This window comes from Haliotis cracherodii, unplaced genomic scaffold, assembly GCF_022045235.1.
Source record: "Haliotis cracherodii isolate W230 unplaced genomic scaffold, xgHalCrac1.p SCAF_13, whole genome shotgun sequence".
Lineage (NCBI taxonomy): Eukaryota > Metazoa > Mollusca > Gastropoda > Lepetellida > Haliotidae > Haliotis > Haliotis cracherodii.
The window spans coordinates 6,184,809-6,204,029 of NW_027266268.1; the positions used below are offsets into that span (position 1 = coordinate 6,184,809).

At 41.9% G+C, this 19,221-nt stretch overlaps 2 protein-coding genes across 3 annotated transcripts in view; both read left to right on the top strand.

Annotated features, from left to right (window-relative positions):
* The first annotated feature begins 2,196 nt into the window (after positions 1–2,196).
* On the top strand, positions 2,197–8,551 carry LOC139459545 (flavin-containing monooxygenase 5-like). The gene is made up of 5 exons (XM_071241080.1): positions 2,197–2,513; positions 4,011–4,376; positions 5,178–5,732; positions 5,958–6,123; positions 7,103–8,551. The coding sequence occupies exons 1-5, from the start codon at positions 2,256–2,258 to the stop codon at positions 7,357–7,359; spliced, it is 1,602 nt and encodes a 533-aa protein (XP_071097181.1). The 5' UTR covers positions 2,197–2,255; the 3' UTR covers positions 7,360–8,551.
* A 4,296-nt stretch (positions 8,552–12,847) lies between these two features.
* Positions 12,848–19,221, top strand: part of LOC139458809 (uncharacterized) — a 35,930-nt gene continuing 29,556 nt past the window's right edge. For both annotated transcript variants that reach the window (XM_071240233.1, XM_071240232.1), the window contains exon 1: positions 12,848–12,998. The gene's annotated coding sequence lies outside the window, so the exon portion shown is untranslated. The remainder of the gene's footprint in view (positions 12,999–19,221) is intronic.

The following is a 19,221-nucleotide window of genomic DNA, read 5'->3' on the forward strand; positions in this document are numbered from 1 at the left end:
TTGTAGTTTGCTTGTCTTACATTTTGGGTAGCTATTAGATCAGGAATCGTTACAGTGAAAACAATCGTTAGAGAAGAAATCGGTGCCTGAATAGAATTACTTGTAAAACGTCGAATGTTGCAAGGAACAGTAAGTCACTGTGAGTGTTTACATTGTGGGGAAACACGTGGCCGGAGTGGGCGTGTCCTATCCCTTATCACGTGTGGTCAGTGGAAGCACCAGATGCACCAGGAAGTGGCCGACCTGGTGATGTTACGTCATCATGCAAGTGTTTAGGTTTGTTTGTGCTACAAATTGTGAGAATGCTTACACGACGGTTTTAGGATCCGAACATTTCAGATACATCACGGCGGGGTACATGAGTACTAGCAGGAATCGACCCCGAGAAAACCACTTGGGTACCTCATTCTTTAAAGGAGAAATTACTTGAATATGTTGACTCCGGAGTGAGTGACTTTGGTTTAACGCCGCTTTGAACAGTATTCCTGTTATATGACGGCGTCTCAGCTTAATATTGGAGAAAACCCCAAAAGTTATTTAGGTCTCACACGATTACCACTTCGGTGAAACCCACGAGAACGGATATTGTGCTAACCGAATTAGAAACATAATCGGAGTGAACAGGGATTCTAACCAACGATCATAGGTTGCTGACGTGTCCAAGGGAAGTAACTCTGCACGGCGAATTGCGTCGCCATCGACAACTGGGCCACCCGCGCTCACAGTTGTTTCCATAAGGAGATTCGACTTCTGGTATCAAGAGCTTCGAGTGATTTCTCAGACTAAAACCTTGTTATGGTTGATACATCTCTTTATGATTTTGCACAATGGTCAGTGAATTCCTGGCTCAGAAACAACAGCACCCAGATGACGTTATCATAATGTTTAATCAGTAGGACAAAGTTGTTTCGAGTTAATAGAGTGAGTGAATATGTTTTTACGCCGCTTTTAGGAATATTCCAGCAATATCACGGCGGGGGACACCAGAAATGGGCTTCACACATTGTACCCATGTCGGGAATCGAACCCGGGTCTTCGGCGTAACGGATGAACGCTTAACCACTGGGCTATCCGACCGCCCCTCGAGTCAATTGAGGACATGTGCTGTATGTTATGTGATTCAAATGTCTGTTACTTTGGGAACAATACAACAATTTTCTTATTTTATCCAAGTTGCTCTCAGTTATTTCATTGTTATATTTATGTTATAACTATCAGTGATGTTAACATATATATTCGCCTTTATGCGTACACACGCTGTGTGAACCCAACTGTTATTTGCAAACTTAAATCCTTATTGTTTTAGCTTGTTTGTTATTGCTTCGTTTTAATAAATCCTCAAACTACCAGTTGGTTTATCTTTGTCAATGCGACTTATTGCAATCGGTTTGTCTATTTATTCAATTGATATATTTTTTGCGTTCTCGTGTGTGTATTCAATCCCGCTCTTAAATCATTTTTGGGGACACGGGAGGCCCAGAAGTCTAAGGCGCCGCAATTCGCTGTGCAGACTTGCGTCCCTTGGGCAGGCCAGAAATTTACCTATGATTGTGGGTTCGAATCCCGGTTCGCCCCGATTATGTATCTAGGTTTGTCAGCACCATACCCGTGCTCGTGTGTTTCACCGAAATGATAAACGTCTGAGACCTGCATAACTTCGGGCTTTCCTCCCACATTAAGCTGACACGCCGTGATATTACTGGAATACTGTTAAAAGCTGCGTTAAACCCAACTCACTCAGTCACTCACTTAAATCATTTTGAGAATTACGAGTCGGCTCCTCTGTGTGTGAGACGTTACTGGGTGAAGCGGTCTAAGCATTAAGAGTGTTATTTCTCTCGAGTGACCTATCGATTTTATATTGTCAGATAAATACCGTATTTCATCACTGAAGTATATCTTAAAAAGTCATGTTACCATGTGGAAACAAATATTTAAATCAAGTTTTAAAGTTCGCGTTGTCCAGTTGGTCATTGTTAACACGAGTTTTATATTAACTACGTTTCCGCCGTGTCCTCAATACGTTAAATACAATATGCATTATGCACCAAGACACACAGACCGCGTGGGGCAGACAGTTTCAGTACTGAAGTCGGACATGCACTCTACCGCCTAACTGAGTTGCCTTTCAACGAAGCCCCCAGAGTAACAGTCCTTTGTGTGCTAGATCGCACGTATCTGGAGTACACTGTTGACATTGCGTTTGGTCGAAGTCCAATCGGTGTATCTTTACGATATCGTTGGTAAGATTCAAAATGGCGAAACGGGTGGCGATCATTGGAGCCGGGTGTAGCGGTCTCACTGCCATCAAATGTTGTGTTGACGAAAAGCTGGAGCCGTTTTGTTTTGAGCGAACTGACGAGCTCGGGGGATTATGGAACTTTACGGAAAAAGTCCGCGAGGATCAGGGATGCGTGATGAAGTCGACTGTCATCAACACCAGCAAAGAGATGATGTGTTTCAGCGACTTTCCTATACCCAAAGAGTACCCCAATTTCATGCACAACACACAGGTAAACGCATTGCTTGGATCAAAATGACCGTTCGTGTTTGTTCACATCGAATGGGGCCTAGTATGGGTTTCATTTTGTATTGAATTTATATTCAAGGTAAAATGATCCCTTCCACAGATAACACTTTTAATGTGATTATTTATGATCAGCTGAATATTATGCAGCTTGTCATATAAGTTTGTCTATCCCAATTTGAGTCAAAACGGATTAACATATTGCCTGAGTGCGGGCTAGTGAGTGAGTAAGTATGGTTTTACGCCGCTTTTAGCAATATTCCAGCAATATCACGGCGGGGGACAGCAGAAATGGGCTTCACACATTGTAACCATGTCGGGAATCGAACCCCGGTGTTCGGCGTGACGAGCGAACGTTTTAACCACTTGGCTACCCGACCGCCCCTCTAACAATCAGTACGAGGGAGCTTTGTATTTTATATTGATTTCTCAGTGGCATCTCTTGGTCCAGCCTCTGTTGCCATTTTTTACCAGCATGGCATGCAAGTCAACAAAAACGATAACACCGTTATGGTATCGCTCTAAAATTTGGGGGTATTTTCAAGTACAAACATATATTTATCATCTAAATAGTATATTTATTAAGGAAAATGCAGGCCACCCCAAGAGTATCAAATGGATGGTCCCATGTTTGTCTTGTCTGGTCCAATCTGGATTAATTTCAGATCAGTGTGGTACAGCTTGGATGCTGTTCTATGCGGCATCTACCAACATTCACTCACTTTTGTGAATGGGATTCCCTGTCGGGGTTACTTCCCTTATGCGTGACATATATGTATGTGTGCGGGTTCGAATTCCAGGTTCTAGGTTTGGAACACCATACCAGTGCTCGCGGGAATCACCCAAATGGTAAACGTCTGAGACCTGAAGTACGTCATTCTGCTATATGGTATTGCATACGGATGAACGTCATTCAGCTATATGGTACTGCATACGGATGAACGTCACATTTGTACACTTTGTTATCTCATGAGTCCAGGTCAAACGAAAAATTACACTGCTTTATCAAGACAGAAACAGGCGGCGACATCAACAGTACAGAACTCGACCTATTTTCATTTAATTTGTCATATGTTGGGCGATGGGGTAGCCTTGTGGTTAAAGCGTTTGCTCATCACGCCGGCGAGTGATGGGGAAAATGTGTGAAGTCCCATTTCGGCCGTGATATTGCTGAAATGTGCTTAAAGCGGCCTAATTGGCGAACTCACTCACTCACTCACTCATTTGTCAAATTTTGGAGTATCTATCATAGTTCAAACAATCAGTAGGTTTGTGTGTGTAGGAGGAGTTATCTCAAGAATTTTGTTACAAAACTGCCAAAAACAATTTTTATAAACTATACAGGTCATCAGCAGGACCTCATAAACGTAAAAGAGAAGTTATCGTAAGAATTGCAGTTCAATATGTTACAAACCAAACCAAAAGCTAAAGAAAAACTATTCAGGTGACCTCATGACTCTATTGTAAAGTTTTCTGACTCAAGGTATGGCAGTACTTCAAGATGTACGCAGATGCCTTCAACCTGAGCAAACACATCCAATACAACAAAGAGATCCTGTCTGTGAAGAAATCACGTGACTACGAGCAGACCGGAAGGTGGGATCTGCAGGTCAGAGATCACAGGACCGGAAGTGAGGAGACGCAGGTGTTTGACGCGGTGATGGTGTGCACCGGCCATCACGCCAGCAAGAACGTGCCGGACTTTACAGGCCAAGATGACTTCCAGGGGGAGATCCTTCACTCTCACGACTACAAGGACTGGACCGGGTACACTGGGAAGAGGGTGGTGGTTGTCGGGGTCGGCAATTCAGGCGGGGACGCAGCTGTGGAGCTGAGCAGGGTGGGGCAGGTGAGAGATGATGACCTTTTATTTGGCTTTATTTAGTCCTGGATTCACGTTTTATGTCAACATGGCGGATAGGGGTGGCACACAGGAACTCGATATTGCTCTATGTAAAAATATACGCCCCCTATACTCCATAAAAGACTTTAGGGGGGCGTTTATTTTTACAAAGAGCAATATCGAGTTCCTGTGATCTTTTGAGTGGTACATCCTGTGTTTACTTTGGAAACGATTTCAATTCAAGCTGATTCGGGATATTTAGATGAGTGGATCACGTCCCCAGTGTACCATGCTTGTACCATTATTGCCAGTCTCAGACGCCATTGTCTTCATGCTGCGGTGACATGGCTGGAATATTGCTAACTGAGCGCAAAGACCATTCACTTGTCATCATTCTATGGGCGACCCCTTGGGGATTCGGGGTTAGAAGTGGTCCCCAGAAATATATGCTGGTAGTAGGGGCGACTTATTGGTCTGTCTGGGTGACACGGAGCTTGCGTGTCATAATACCCAGACGGCGTGGATCGTTGCTCACAATATTAATCACTGGATTGCCTGGTCCAGACTCGATTATTTACTGGCCGCCGTCATATAGCTGGGATATTGCTGAGGGCGGCGTTAAAAAACAAACAGACACATACACATACAAACACTTGGTTGTATAACGTTCTGTAAAAGGCCACATGACCAGGAATAAATAGGCCAATCTGTACGGGTCCCTAGCCATGGGCCGCTCTTTGGGATTGCGTTTTCACTTCCATAAATGAGTTTCTACGACACATGAAGACCAGATTCTTGTGTCCACAGGTGTTTCTGAGCACGAGGCGCGGTACCTGGGTGCTCAACAGAATTTCGGACAATGGCATCCCCGTAGACTTTCTACGATCAACACGTTTCATCAATAAGATTCGACACACTTTGTCCCGGGATACTCTCAGCAGCATCGCTCAGAAACAGCTCAACAAACGTTTCGACCACGCGTTATACTCTTTGAAGCCTAAACACTCGGTGCTTGCCCAACATCCAACTGTAAACGATGACCTGCCCAATCGAATCGCGACTGGCCGATTGAAGGTAAAAGCGGACATCAAGAGGTTTACCAAGACTGGCGTGGAGTTTGTTGACGGGACGGTGGAAGATAACATTGACGTTGTCATACTGGCTACAGGGTATATATTCGGCTTCCCGTTTATTGACAAGTCTGTGATCGATGTTCAGAAGAATAAGGTCAAGATGTTCAAGTATATGTTTCCACCTGACTTGCCGAAACAGACATTGGTGGTGATTGGTTGTTTTCAACCTCTCGGCGCCATTATGCCCATTACGGAATTGCAGTGTCGCCTAGCAACCAGAGTATTCAAAGTAAGAAGTTTTCTTTTTTCTGGTTAATTTTTGGGAAAATGTTTATATCGGAAAATATGAGACACTTAAATTATCTGCACAATCCGATTCTCGGAATATTAAACGTCTGTTTAAACAGTGTCCCAATATTTTAGTGTTTTGTGTTAGCAAGAACATTTGCTCTATGTTCCTTGTACCTCATGTGTATTCCATGGTATTCCATATGTCTTGTTCTCTGTCCACCAGGGCACCTGCAGTCTCCCGTCAAAGTACGAGATGTGGGCGGACATTGGGAAGAAGGAGGCGGCCATGGCGGCGAGATATGTCGAGTCCCAGCGACACACAATCCAGGTCGACTACGTCGACTTCATGGACGAACTTGCGGAACTTGTAGGATGTCGACCAGCTATAGGTGAGGACTGGGTTATCTGGGTTAGAACCACACCAACCGAAATTGTTATATATAGTTGTGTGAGTGAGTGGGTATTTTTTTAACACCGCTTTCAGCAATATCATAGCCACGAAATGGCTATTTCCAATCCTTTGTGTGTAGCTAATATGTAGACGAGTGTTATTTGCCCTCAGGTTGGGTGTTGGGTAAACTGGTAAGTAGGGGAGTTGAGGATTATCCCTCATAATCCCGTGCCTTTCCTTTCCTGACCTTACCGACCGCCTCCGTGGTCTAGTGGTAGAGCGTCCGCCCGGAGAGCGGAAGGTTCAGGATTCGATCCCCGGCCGCGTCATACCAAAAGACGTTAAAAGAGGGTACTTGTTATTACCCTATCTGGCGCTCGGCATTAAGGGGCTAAAACAAGGACTGGTCGGCTCGGAAACAGTATACTGTGTCTGAGTGGGGTATTCATGTTAAACTGTGGCATTGTATCTCAGTGAGCTAGCACTATAAATCGGCATCAGTCCGGACTAGTACAAGCAGCCACACAAACACACACGTACATGCACGTCGCTATATAAGTGCAATAATCTTGGACGCGACGTTAAACCCCCCTTTCACCTCACCTCGCCTTACCCTACCTCCCTGTCCACTTCGTCCCAATCGATCATCGTAGGAAGGCATCCATATGCCACACATTCGTAGATTAACGCCGCAATCAGAAATACTCGAGCTGTTTGATAGTAGCCTATACATAATCGAGTCTGACAGACAAACCAGTGATTGGTATCATGAGCATCGACCCGTACAGTTGAGAAACGATGACACGCAATCATCAAAGTCAGCTGAATTTGACTGGTAAGAAATTATACTTTGGTCCTAAAACAATTTTACTGATCGGTTCCATTACCCCGGATAGAGACACAGAACGTAGGTTCCTGGTCCGCATTTTTAATCTGACCACAGTGAAATATTGTTGCTACTCTTCTTTCTGTTCAAGGTCATCTTCTATTGACCGATCTGAAACTTGGACTCCAGTGCTACTTCGGCCCAACCACCCCCTACCAATACCGCCTGAGGGGGCCGGGCACGTGGTCGGGGGCCCGGGAGGCTATCATGACCCAGACAGATAGAATGGAGTACCCCTTTAAGACCAGACCCCTCCCTGAAGGTGCACAGACACAGTCGTCCCACAGACTCCTCAAACAGGTGTTACTGGTGCTGGTCATTGCCGTCCTTTACCAACTGTTCTTTTAAAAGCGATGTCAGGAGTTTGTAGATTGATGTTTACTCATGGATGTTTTGTCTTATATTCAGGGATTTACATATTTGACTCAGATGACCATACGCTTCCCATGGTGGAATTCCAGATCAAGAAACTGTCAGGGGATTTTCCGATTGACAGTCAAAAACTTTCTGTTAATGTTTAACAATGGGGGCTGTTATCCTACATCTGACTAGGGACAATAATACTAACTTAGGGAAAAGTCAGAGACCGAAACCACTGAATCAACTATATTACTGCTGAATTAAATTTTCACACACTGAATAATAACATGTATTCATGAACTACTTATTATGATAATATACTGTTTTGATAATAATACCACTCAAAAGAAGTAAAGAAAAGTCCAACAGTTAATTTGTCATGGTTGGTGGTATTGCAACACACAGCCTTCCAGTTGTGGGTTTTCTTTGACTTGTTTTGAGCAGTATATATTGATAAGGAACGGCGCTTGTCTGTTCTACGGTACCATGAGGTTGGGAAACTCACCACCTATCAGACAAGGAACTTTGAGGAAAAATGCCTTAGTGCTTTGACACAGACAATTTGACATTCTTTGTGGGAAGGGGTTTGGTGTAAATTGCTGCAAAAAATAAATAATTCTGCCCCAGGTTATGTAGGTCACGGGTAGTCTGTCCTTTGTTTGTTTGTCCTTTTACATCTGCAGAATCGGCGGCCAGTAACATTAGATTGACACGACTGTATATGTATCGAGTATTGTATATGCCTGTATGTCCTTTGTCACTTGGCTATCCATGTTGGTAGCCACATGATCGGACCTCGTCAGGTGAAAACATTCTGACGACTAGAACCATTTCATAGTAGATTCTCTATGATTTTGCATAATGAGATAGTTGCTTCAGTTTTACTTGTTAGAATGCGCGTTCAGAATGGCCAATGACTTCATGGCTCTGAATCAGCTACAACCATAGAGCCATCGCAATGGTTTAATCAGCAAGACAAAGTTGTATGTTTCGCGTCAATAGACGGCATGTGCTGCATATACTGTGATTCAAATGTCTGTGTTACGTTGGGAACAATACCACAGTCATCATATATACACTAAGTTGCTCATGGAGATTTTATTGTTGTATTTTATACGGAAATCTAAAATGTACAATTTTTAAATATATTTTTGTTTTTCCTCAAAATAAACCACTACAATTTTAACGCGTTATTCTTTATCAGCTGGAGACAAGAGTGAGTGAGTTAGTTGGGTTTAACGCTGCTATGAACTGTATTTCAGTTACATCAGCGGAGCGTGAAGATCCGGGTTAGAATAGAATAGCAACCCATGCTTGCCGTAACAGGCGACTATGCTTGCCGTAGACGACCTCCGTGGTCTAGTGGTAGAGCGTGCATGCACGTCGCTATATAAGTGCAATAATCTTGGACGCGACGCGACGCATTTCACCTCACCTATGCTTGCCGTAAGTGGTCCAACTCACTAACTTGTCATCGTAACACAATTCCGTATATCGATGTTCATGATTACAATTTACCCGACTCGATTATTTACAGGCCGCTGTCATATAGCTAGAATGTTGTTGAGTGCGGCGTTAAACAACAAAGAAACAAACATCACGGCGTGCCAGCATGAAGTCTGAATTCATGTGGGTCACAGCGACGACTGTTGTAGACGTTTTCGATACTGAACAATAAATGTTGGTGATCTTGAATGTTATTATAAATTTGTGCGCTCAGACTTTACTTAAGTCTACGGCCCGTGAAGATCTGGGGTAGAGTAGGTCTTCTGCAACCCATGCTTGCCGTAAAGGGCGACTATGCTTGTCGTAAGAGGCGACTAACGGGATCGGGTGGTCAGGCTCGCTGACTTGGTTGATGCATGTCATCGTATGCCAATTGCGTAGATCGATGCTCGTGATGTCAATCACTGGGTTGTCTGGTCCAGACTCGATTATTTACAGACCGCCGTCATATAGCTGGAATATTGCTGAGTGCGGCATCAAACAACAAACAAACTTACAAACTTAAGTCTACAAAAATATCCCTAAAGATATTAATGGTCTCTACCTTGTTTTGTTCAGTATACTTTCACAGAATGGTCCTGACACACCAAGAAGTAGATATAGCCTCTGCGCGGAGAACGAAAGGTCGTAGGTTACAACACCGGCCGCGTTAAAAGGACGTTAAAAGATGGTATTTTAAAGTAGCCAGCAGTCTGTGTACCATGGTTCGAATTCAAGACTCTGTTCATTTTGGGCTTGTCAGCACGATAACCGCACTCATGGGTTTCCCAAAAGTAGTGCTCGTCTACGAATGCTCACCACGTTAACATTCATAACCACTCGTGTTATTCCGGACATGGCTACGGACATCTGCGAGTAATAACGAATGCTTATGGTCCATTCGTCACCACTCGCCCCTTTCCGTAACCTGCAAGAAGATTCGGCTTGTCCCGGAATAACACGAGTTGGTCACGAATAGCTTATGGTCCAAACAAAGGTTGCAGAAGCTTCGTACAATCACTCTATACTCATACGCTCATTCCACTGGAAATGGTTTTTATTTCATATGAACACCAGTGATTATCTTCGAAAAGAGTGAGTTGGGTTTAAGGCCGCTTGGAACAGTATATAGAACAGTGTAAAAGAACGGCGTGTCAGCTTAATGTGGGAGAAAAGCCCGAAGTGATCGCCATTTGGATATACAGTTATAAAAAGTATGTCGATTATATCCACCGCCAGTGCTTTACTAGCTATTCTCTCATTTGAAGGATAAAATATATCTGAAGGGTATGAAATCCGTATATTTTGACTCAGCTGATTTTAATTGTGAGGCAAGATTTTAAAATTATGCCAAAGTTTGTTTGTTTTTCGGATATCGAGGGTCAACGGATGGATGGACAATGACACTGCCAAAACACGTGTTAATTTCTAAGCGGGAATTGTGATCTCTCTTTCATCCCTTTCTTCACACAACAGTATACACGATGAATGGGAATGTTTCAACCTCACATAAAAAACATATTTTGCCATCATAAAAGTAATGCAAAAACATTCACGTCCACTCCTACCGGGGCCGGTGGGTTAGCCCAGTGGCTTAAACATTCACTTGTCACATCGAAAGCCGGGTTTCGATTCCCCATATGGGTGCAATGTGTGAAGCCCATTTCTGTGTCCCCCGCCCTGATATTGCTGGAACATTGCTAAAGGCGGCGTAAAACCTCACTCACTCACCCACCCACCCACCCACCCACCCACTCACTCACTCACTCACTCACTCACTCACTCACACACTCACTCACTCACTCACTTCCATTGTGGAGTACCCACCACAACACATGTACAGATACACCATGGTGTTATATGTAGAGGGGAATGTCCGAGTAACTCTCCATTCCTTACAAATAATGGAGCAGAGGCCACGCAGGGGCCGAGGCCCATTATTTTTAAGGAATGAAAAGTTACGAGGATATTCCCCTACTTAAAACTCATCCCTACTTTTACACTTTTACAAAATATTCTGTAGTTGAAAATATTTGAAAAATTCAAATGCTGCTTCAAGATAATGAGAGTTGACAAGCAACTCTCCATTCCTGAAACATAATGGAGCGTTCAAATAATAGAATGACGTCACAGATGTGTTTTAAATCCACGTCTTCGGCGTTCATACGGTCACACTTTCTGAAGTTTAATTGCCATGGCGTATACGTATTTAATCATTCATATGTTCTGGTGAAATATTGATCGAGTTGTTTATCTATCGTGTAAAACTGATAGTAAATTAACAAATACGATGATTGTTTTTAATTGAAGATGTTTCTCATCGTAGAATCAATATTAGGTTTTGTTCTTATATATCAAAGACGTCTTGTCATATGACAACCATACCATCACAGGCAACAGACATCGGAGAGTGCTGGTAGAGATTTACTAGAGCATTAAAACGTGATAAAGTGTCACGGGGGATGGTAATAGAGAGATACGTGAATTCTAACATTTCAGTCAGTCTGATAAAGGAGTTTAGAGTGAGCGTGCGAGTATGCAATCTCCCGACAATATCAATACAATATATCGTAATACAGGCAACTGTTTTTATTCTCTTCGGTTGGGAATTTTATATCCCAAAGGTCACGAAGCTACTTACTTACATAAGGCTCCGCAAATCGCTGAGCAGAGTTGCGTCCCTTAGGTAGTGCTTGTTTATAGCGTTTTATGTTCCATATTCGCCCCGATTGTGATCCTCGGTCTGTCAATACCATACACGTCCTTGTTAGTGTCACAAAAAATGTTTTGTTTGTTGTTTAACGCCGCACTGAACACTTTTCCATCTTTATTACAATCCAGTGATTGTCAACATGAGCATCGACAACTAGGACACACAAACATGCATCAACCAAATCAGCGAGCCTGACCACCTGCTCCCGTTAGTGGCCTCTTACGACAAGCAGAGTCGCATTTACTGCAAACATGGGTTGGTGTAGACCTATTCTACCCGGATCTTCAAAAAGCAGTAAAAGTCTAATTCATCCGCTTCGGGCTTAACGGCAACTGTATACAGCGGTGTTAATCCTCAACTCACTAACCACAAGGGTGGAGCAGTCTGGAGGCTAAAGTGTTCACTCGTCACACTGAAGGCCGGGTTTAGATTCGCCACATGGGTACAATGTGTGAAGCCCATTTCTGGTGTCCTCCGCCGTGATTTTGCTGGGATATTGCTAAGAGTGGCGTTAAACTATACTCACTAACGCAGGCGTGGACAAGACACACCACTGCGAGCATGGAACCACCTCTTCGGAGTAAACGTACATGCTAAGTCAGCCAGGTATCTCACCATTCTCTATAAGAAAATACAGCAGCCGTTGCCATTCGATGCGTTTTATAATCCCCTATTACAACAACTCTAGGTAGCATGCACCATGGCCTCAGAGTGAGTGAGTGAATGTTGTTTTCGTCGGAGTCAGCAATGTTCAGGATGTCACGCTGACCTCTAAATGTCTGTATACTTTCATGAAAATGGGGCGGTCGGGTAGCCTAGTGGGTAAAGCGTTGGCTCGTCACGCCGAAGACCCGGGTTCGATTCCCGACATGGGGACATTGTGTGAAGCCTATTTCTGGTGTCCCCAGCCGTGATATTGCTGGAATATAGCTAAAAGCGGCGTAAAACCAAACTCACTCACTCACTCACTAACTTTCATGAAAACTTAACTAAATTATTCAGAAAAACAACAGAACTGTTCAAGACACGCATACTTGACCTACTTTATAATAAGTGTGTGAAATCAGCAATATTCTACCCATACCACGGCGACCTGTGAAACTTGGCCCCGGTAGACAATAGTTAAATGGTCGACCAACCATCCAGGGGCAGAATGACAAACAATCATCCAGGTCACGCATTGTAAGCACCCTCATTAATCGACACTTGACGACGACGGGATACTTGGTACCTATTCTGTCTCAGAACCCCCACGGTACTGGGACCTGGGAAGTCAGCAGCATCAGCGACTGAGGTGGATGCTACGCTGTTTCTAAGGAATTGATCAGTTATCAGTTGTGTTGTCAGGTGTCGCGCTAACACAGGTGGCATTGCTTACCTAGAGACGAGGGCCGCTGTACTCACTCACAGCAGAAGAAGGAACACACAGGTAAGTGTATACAAATACACATATGCTGTTTGGTTTATAGAATTTACATGAAGTTAAAATATGTATTTTTTACAATATAAACATATATCCTGAGTGTATTATTTAATGAAAGATACGTTACAGTTTACTTTCATATTGTGAGGAGAATGTTTTTATTTTCTCTTCTCAAACGTTTGGGTAAAGTTATTTTATGTGTTGCGTGATCTTTTCTTCATCACTGTTTTTCAGTGATCCAATCATAGAGTTATGACAGCTATTTTGACTTTTACGCCGAATGAAATCTGTTTTCAGATAATCGGGACTGGTGATTGTTTGCTTTGACGTTTTAAATTTATTTGATTAACTAAAAGAAATAAGGATTCATATTGCTATTTCCTTGAGGATAACGAAAACATTACTTTCTCAAGTTGAGTTGAAATGGTTTGTGTAGTAGTTTGAAAATGATCTGAAGAACGAAACAGACGGAGAGGTGGACATTAACTTGCGATGGCATAGGGTGACTTAACGTTAAAGAATTGACAACACCGTATAACTAAATATACTGAAGGAAATAAATAAGGGAACACTTAGTTTTAGACACAGTAAACTGATATGCTATCATGGGTTCCCAGCCTCGTCTACAAAAACAATGCACACAAACACATCTCAACATTTGATTCTGACGTGTTGAATTTGTATGCGCGCTGTTTCAAATGTACTGACAGCAAAGCTTATTTCCCTATATTTTTCACTGTTCCCTTTTTCGTTTCCATAAGAATATGATCACAGAAACTAGATATTACCGTGTGAACTAAATGTCATCATTTTAACTACATCACATACAATACATATCACATAAACAAGATATCATAATATAAAATTATAGATATTAACACATAAACAATATATCATCTTATAATTTAGATATCATATGAACGAGATATCATCATATAAAGCAGGTATCACGTAAAATAGATATATGAACTAGATATCATCGTATAAACTAGATATGACATAACTAGTTATTATTTAAACTAGATATCAGCGTATAAACAAGATATCACATGTCAGAATATAACCTAGATATCAGAATATAAACTAGATATCAGAATATAAACAAGATATCATCACATGAACAAGATATAATAACATAATATATATCACACAAGCAATATATTATCTTATAACCTAGATGACATATAAACTAGCTATCACATAAACTAGATATCATCACATAACCCAGGTAACACATAAAGTAGATATATAAACTATATATCATCAAATAAGCTAGATATCACATAAACTAGATATCAGTATGGCTACTAAGTACATAAGTAAATACATCAAATCGTCTTGAAGACGAACTATTATCACGAGACCAGACGCCATGACGGATACTAGAAAATTTATGTTTCTTATAAGCCACACATGGGACACAAATCCAACTGATATAATGTGTATTATCTGTTAGCTAAATGCAGTAGCGATGTAATGCAGACAATATGGACAAGGTATGACAATGTAAACAATATATGGACAATGTATGACAATGTAGATAATATGGACAACGTATGACAATGTAGACAATATGGACAATGTATGACAATGTAGACAATATGGACAACATATGACAATGTAAACAATATATGGACAATGTATGACAATGTAGATAATATGGACAACGTATGACCATGTAGACAATATGGACAATGTATGACAATGTAGATAATATGGGCAACATATGACAATGTAGATAAGATGGACAATGTATGACAATGTGGATAATATGGACAACGTATGACCATGTAGACAATATGGACAATGTATGACAATGTAGATAATATGGACAACGTATGACAATGTAGATAATATGGACAACGTATGACAATGTAGATAATATGGACAACGTATGACAATGTAGACAATATATGGACAATGTATGACAATGTAGATAATAGGGACAACGTATGACAATGTAGACAATATGGACAATGTATGACAATGTAGACAATATGGACAACATATGACAATGTAGACAATATATGGACAATGTATGACAATGTAGATAATATGGACAACGTATGACCATGTAGACAATATGGACAATGTATGACAATGTAGATAATATGGACAATGTATGACAATGTAGACAATATTGACAATGTAGACAATATGGACAGTGTAGACAATATATGGGCAACGTATGACAATGTAGACAATATGGATAGCGTATGACAATGGAGATAATATGGACAAGATATGAAAATATAGAGAGTTTGAGATTCCTATACTCTGCTGTATAACCTCTCCCAAGAGAGCAGCATAAAGCAGACCTTTTTGTACCAACCACCAGCTCGTGTGCAGCGCTGTCGTCGTCGTCATCGACAGCGTCATGCTTGCTTCAATGCATCACAGTCAGCACTTTTATCTGTCAGCTTCCAGAAGCAGAAACCCCTGTTTAAAAAGATAAACATATTCATGTATGAAATTAAGTCTTTGTTACGCTGTAATGGAGACCATGCACAAGTGTCTCCACAATGCATCATATGAAGTATAACTACGGTTGCCGGTAAAAATCGTTACTTTGAACAAATGCAATTATGGTCATTGTTTTCGAAAAAAAGAAACTGCATCAATATTCTGACAGACGTCGAACGAAACACTTATATATCGAGCAACAAAGTCGATGTCATTAATCGATCAATTAAGTGACAACACTGTCTGGATCCGATGGAGTATGAAAACGCTCTATGCAACGCGTTTCATTTCATGCCAAGTTCAAGATAAACCTATGCTAGTCTCAATAGGTCTCCAGCAACCTATTCATGTCTTTGTAGATCTCCAGCAGCCTAGGTTCGTCTTAAAGGTCCTCAGTATCCTAGGCTTGTCATATAAGGTCTCCAGAAACCTATGGATGTCTTAATAGTTCTCCAGAACCCTTTGCATGTCTCAATAGGTCAGCAGCCTAGGTTCGTCTTAAAGGTCCCCAGTATCCTAGGCTTGTCATATTAGGTCTCCAGAAAGCTACGGATGTCTTAATAGGCCACCAGAAACCTATGAATGTCTTTGTAGGCCTCCAGAAACTTATGAATGTCTTAATTGGCCTCCAGCAACCTATGCATGTTTTATAGGTCTCCAGAAACCTATGCATGTCTTAATAGGTCTCCAGAAACCTATGCATGTCTTAATAGGCCACCAGAAACCTATGAATGTCTTTGTAGGTCTCCAGAAACTTGTGAATGTCTTAATTGGCCTCCAGCAACCTATGCATGTTTTATAGGTCTCCAGAAACCTATGCATGTCTTAATAGGTCTCCAGAAACCTATGCATGTCTTAATAGGTCTCTAGAAACCTATGCCTGTCTTAATAGGTCTCCAGAAACCTATGCATGTTTTAATAGGTCTCCAGAAACCTATGCTTGTCTTAATAGGTCTCCGGAAACCTCTGCATGTTTTAATAGGTCTCCAGAAACCTATGCAGGTCTTAATAGGTCTCCAGAAACCTATGCATGTTTACATAGGTCTCCAGAAACCTCTGCATATTTTAATAGGTCTCCAGAAACCTCTGCATGTCTTAATAGGTCTGCAGAAACCTATGCATGTCTTAATAGGTCTCTAGAAACCTATGCATGTCTTAATAGGTCTCCAGAAACCTATGCATGTTTTAATAGGTCTCCAGAAACCTATGCTTGTCATGATATGTCTCCGGAAACCTCTGCATGTTTTAATAGGTCTCCAGAAACCTATGCATGTCTTAATAGGTCTCCAGAAACCCATGCATGTCTTAATAGGTCTCCAGAAACCTATGCATGTCTTAATAGGTCTCTAGAAACCTATGCATGTCTTAATAGGTCTCCAGAAACCTATGCATGTTTTAATAGGTCTCCAGAAACCTATGCTTGTCATGATATGTCTCCGGAAACCTATGCATGTTTTAATAGGTCTCCAGAAACCTATGCATGTCTTAATAGGTCTCCAGAAACCTATGCATGTCTTAATAGGTCTCCAGAAACCTATGCATGTCTTGATAGGTCTCCAGAAACCTATACATGTTTTAATAGGTCTCCAGAAACCTATGCATGTTTTAATAGGTCTCCAGAAACCTATGCATGTTTTAATAGGTCTCCAAAAACCTATGCATGTTTTTTAGAAACCTATGCATGTTTTAATAGGTCTCCAGAAACCTATGCTTGTCATAATAGGTCTCCAGCAACGTATGCTTGTCATAATAGGTCTCCAGTAACCTATGCTTGTCATGATATGTCTCCAGCAACCTATGCTTGTCATAATAGGTCTCCAGCAACGTATGCTTGTCATGATATGTCTCCAGCAACCTATGCTTGTCATAATAGGTTTGTGCGACAAGACTTCAATTGACAACCGAGGTGTCTTCGACAATGTGAAGTAATGTATGTCACCTACAACGTCACATAATCAAAACGTATTGTGCTACAAGCAAGGTGATGATGAAAAGAAGTGTAGTGGGACCATGGTGTGTTGCCCATTGTCCGTGTGTGGTTTGCCAGTGCAATTAGTGACATGTGTGAAAGTGAGACGTAACATGTATTATATGATACATACTACCAACCCTTTGGGGTCTGAATGTGACTGATTGCTCGGATATGTTGTCATACCAATAGTATTCGATATTGCCAAGGGAACTGAAGCATGTTCAACTTCATTTCAAGTTGATTAAACATAAATACACAGTTCAATAAGTTGTTGTCGTATTACGTCACAGTATGAAATATTTCCGTTTCCCTGTCAAATGTTGAGTAGAATATTAAAATGTGTAAGAAAAGTTGTGTTTGAACAACATGAATCAGCTTGCTCGGGATGCCAATTTGAACGAGCCTAGTCCCAGTTAATTTGTTATCAAACACAAATCGTCCAGCTCAACGCCATGACACGATCTATGTTAAAGTATGAAAAGATAAAAGGATTAACAGATAACTATGAAATCCTAGGGACATTGTCTCATTGTGTTGTCGCATTTTCGCATTGACAAAAACAAGCAAAAAGTGTCAAAATAATCAAAGCGCGACAATGCGACATTTTGGCCATTTGTCAGGCTTTGAATAATATTTTCCATTTTACCAAAGGGCGACAATGCGACAACGCGACATTTTTCAAGGTCCAAATATGTCGCGTTGTCGCGCTTTGGTTAATTTTGACACCTTTTGCTTGTTTTTTGTAAGGACGACAACGCGACATTGTCCTTTCTAGGATTCCATAGATAAAAAATGTTGATACTGGATGACGGGATGACAAGGGGATGTCACAAAGTCACGTTGATGGTTTCGTCTTGCAGTATGGGATGTTGTTTTTACGCTGCACTCAGCTACGTAATGCTTTGTGAATTATCGAGTCTTGTCCATCATGAGCATCGATCAACGCTATTGGGATGCAATGACGTGCAATCAACCAAGTCACTGAGCCTGACCACCTTGTCCATCCAGTGACTCGTACAACCAGCATAGGTTGCTGGAGACCTACATTCTCACCCGGAGTCTCGACTGACCCTAAGCTGACTTCACGGTTTCCACCTCTGGCATTTAGATAATAATAATCAAAATAATCAGTCGGCCAAAAGAAAGTACACACCCATGTTTGATGATGAAGAAAACGAGAAATAATTGGATGGGGATGTGTTTCATGCGGATATCATAGCTGCGTTTTGTGACCTTTGTGTCACCTTTGAGCGATCAAAAACTGGCCAGGACGCTCAATGGTCGCCTAAACCCAGAAAATCGTGTTTCTATGTAACTGCTCCAGCATTTGTTCAGCAGTAAGTGCTCGAGTTGTTCAGCGTCAATGAAACACTGCAGGTACAAGCCCTCTATTTATAGGCAGGCAGAAAAGAGGCAGAAGCATTGCCATGGTGCCTCAAGTGTTGCCGTGGTCGCCGAATGGAGGCACGGCGGTCGCCACAGTCATCGTTCAATGCACGCTGTTGGTCGCCCAAAGAAGGCACAAGGGAGGCAGAATCATCGCCCAGATTTACGGGACAATATTTCAGCAGAGCGCATCTATTACCTGCCGACCATTGGGCGACCGTTGTGCCTTCATTCTGTAACAATGGCAATGCTTGTGCCTCCTTCTGCCTCCTTTGAGCCACCTTTGAGCAACCAACCTCCTCGGCGACATTTGTGCGACTGTTTTGAACATGTTCAAAAATTCACGGCGATCACGGCGTCCATGGCGATGTCTGAACCTCCTGTGTACCAACTTGGAACGACGACCTT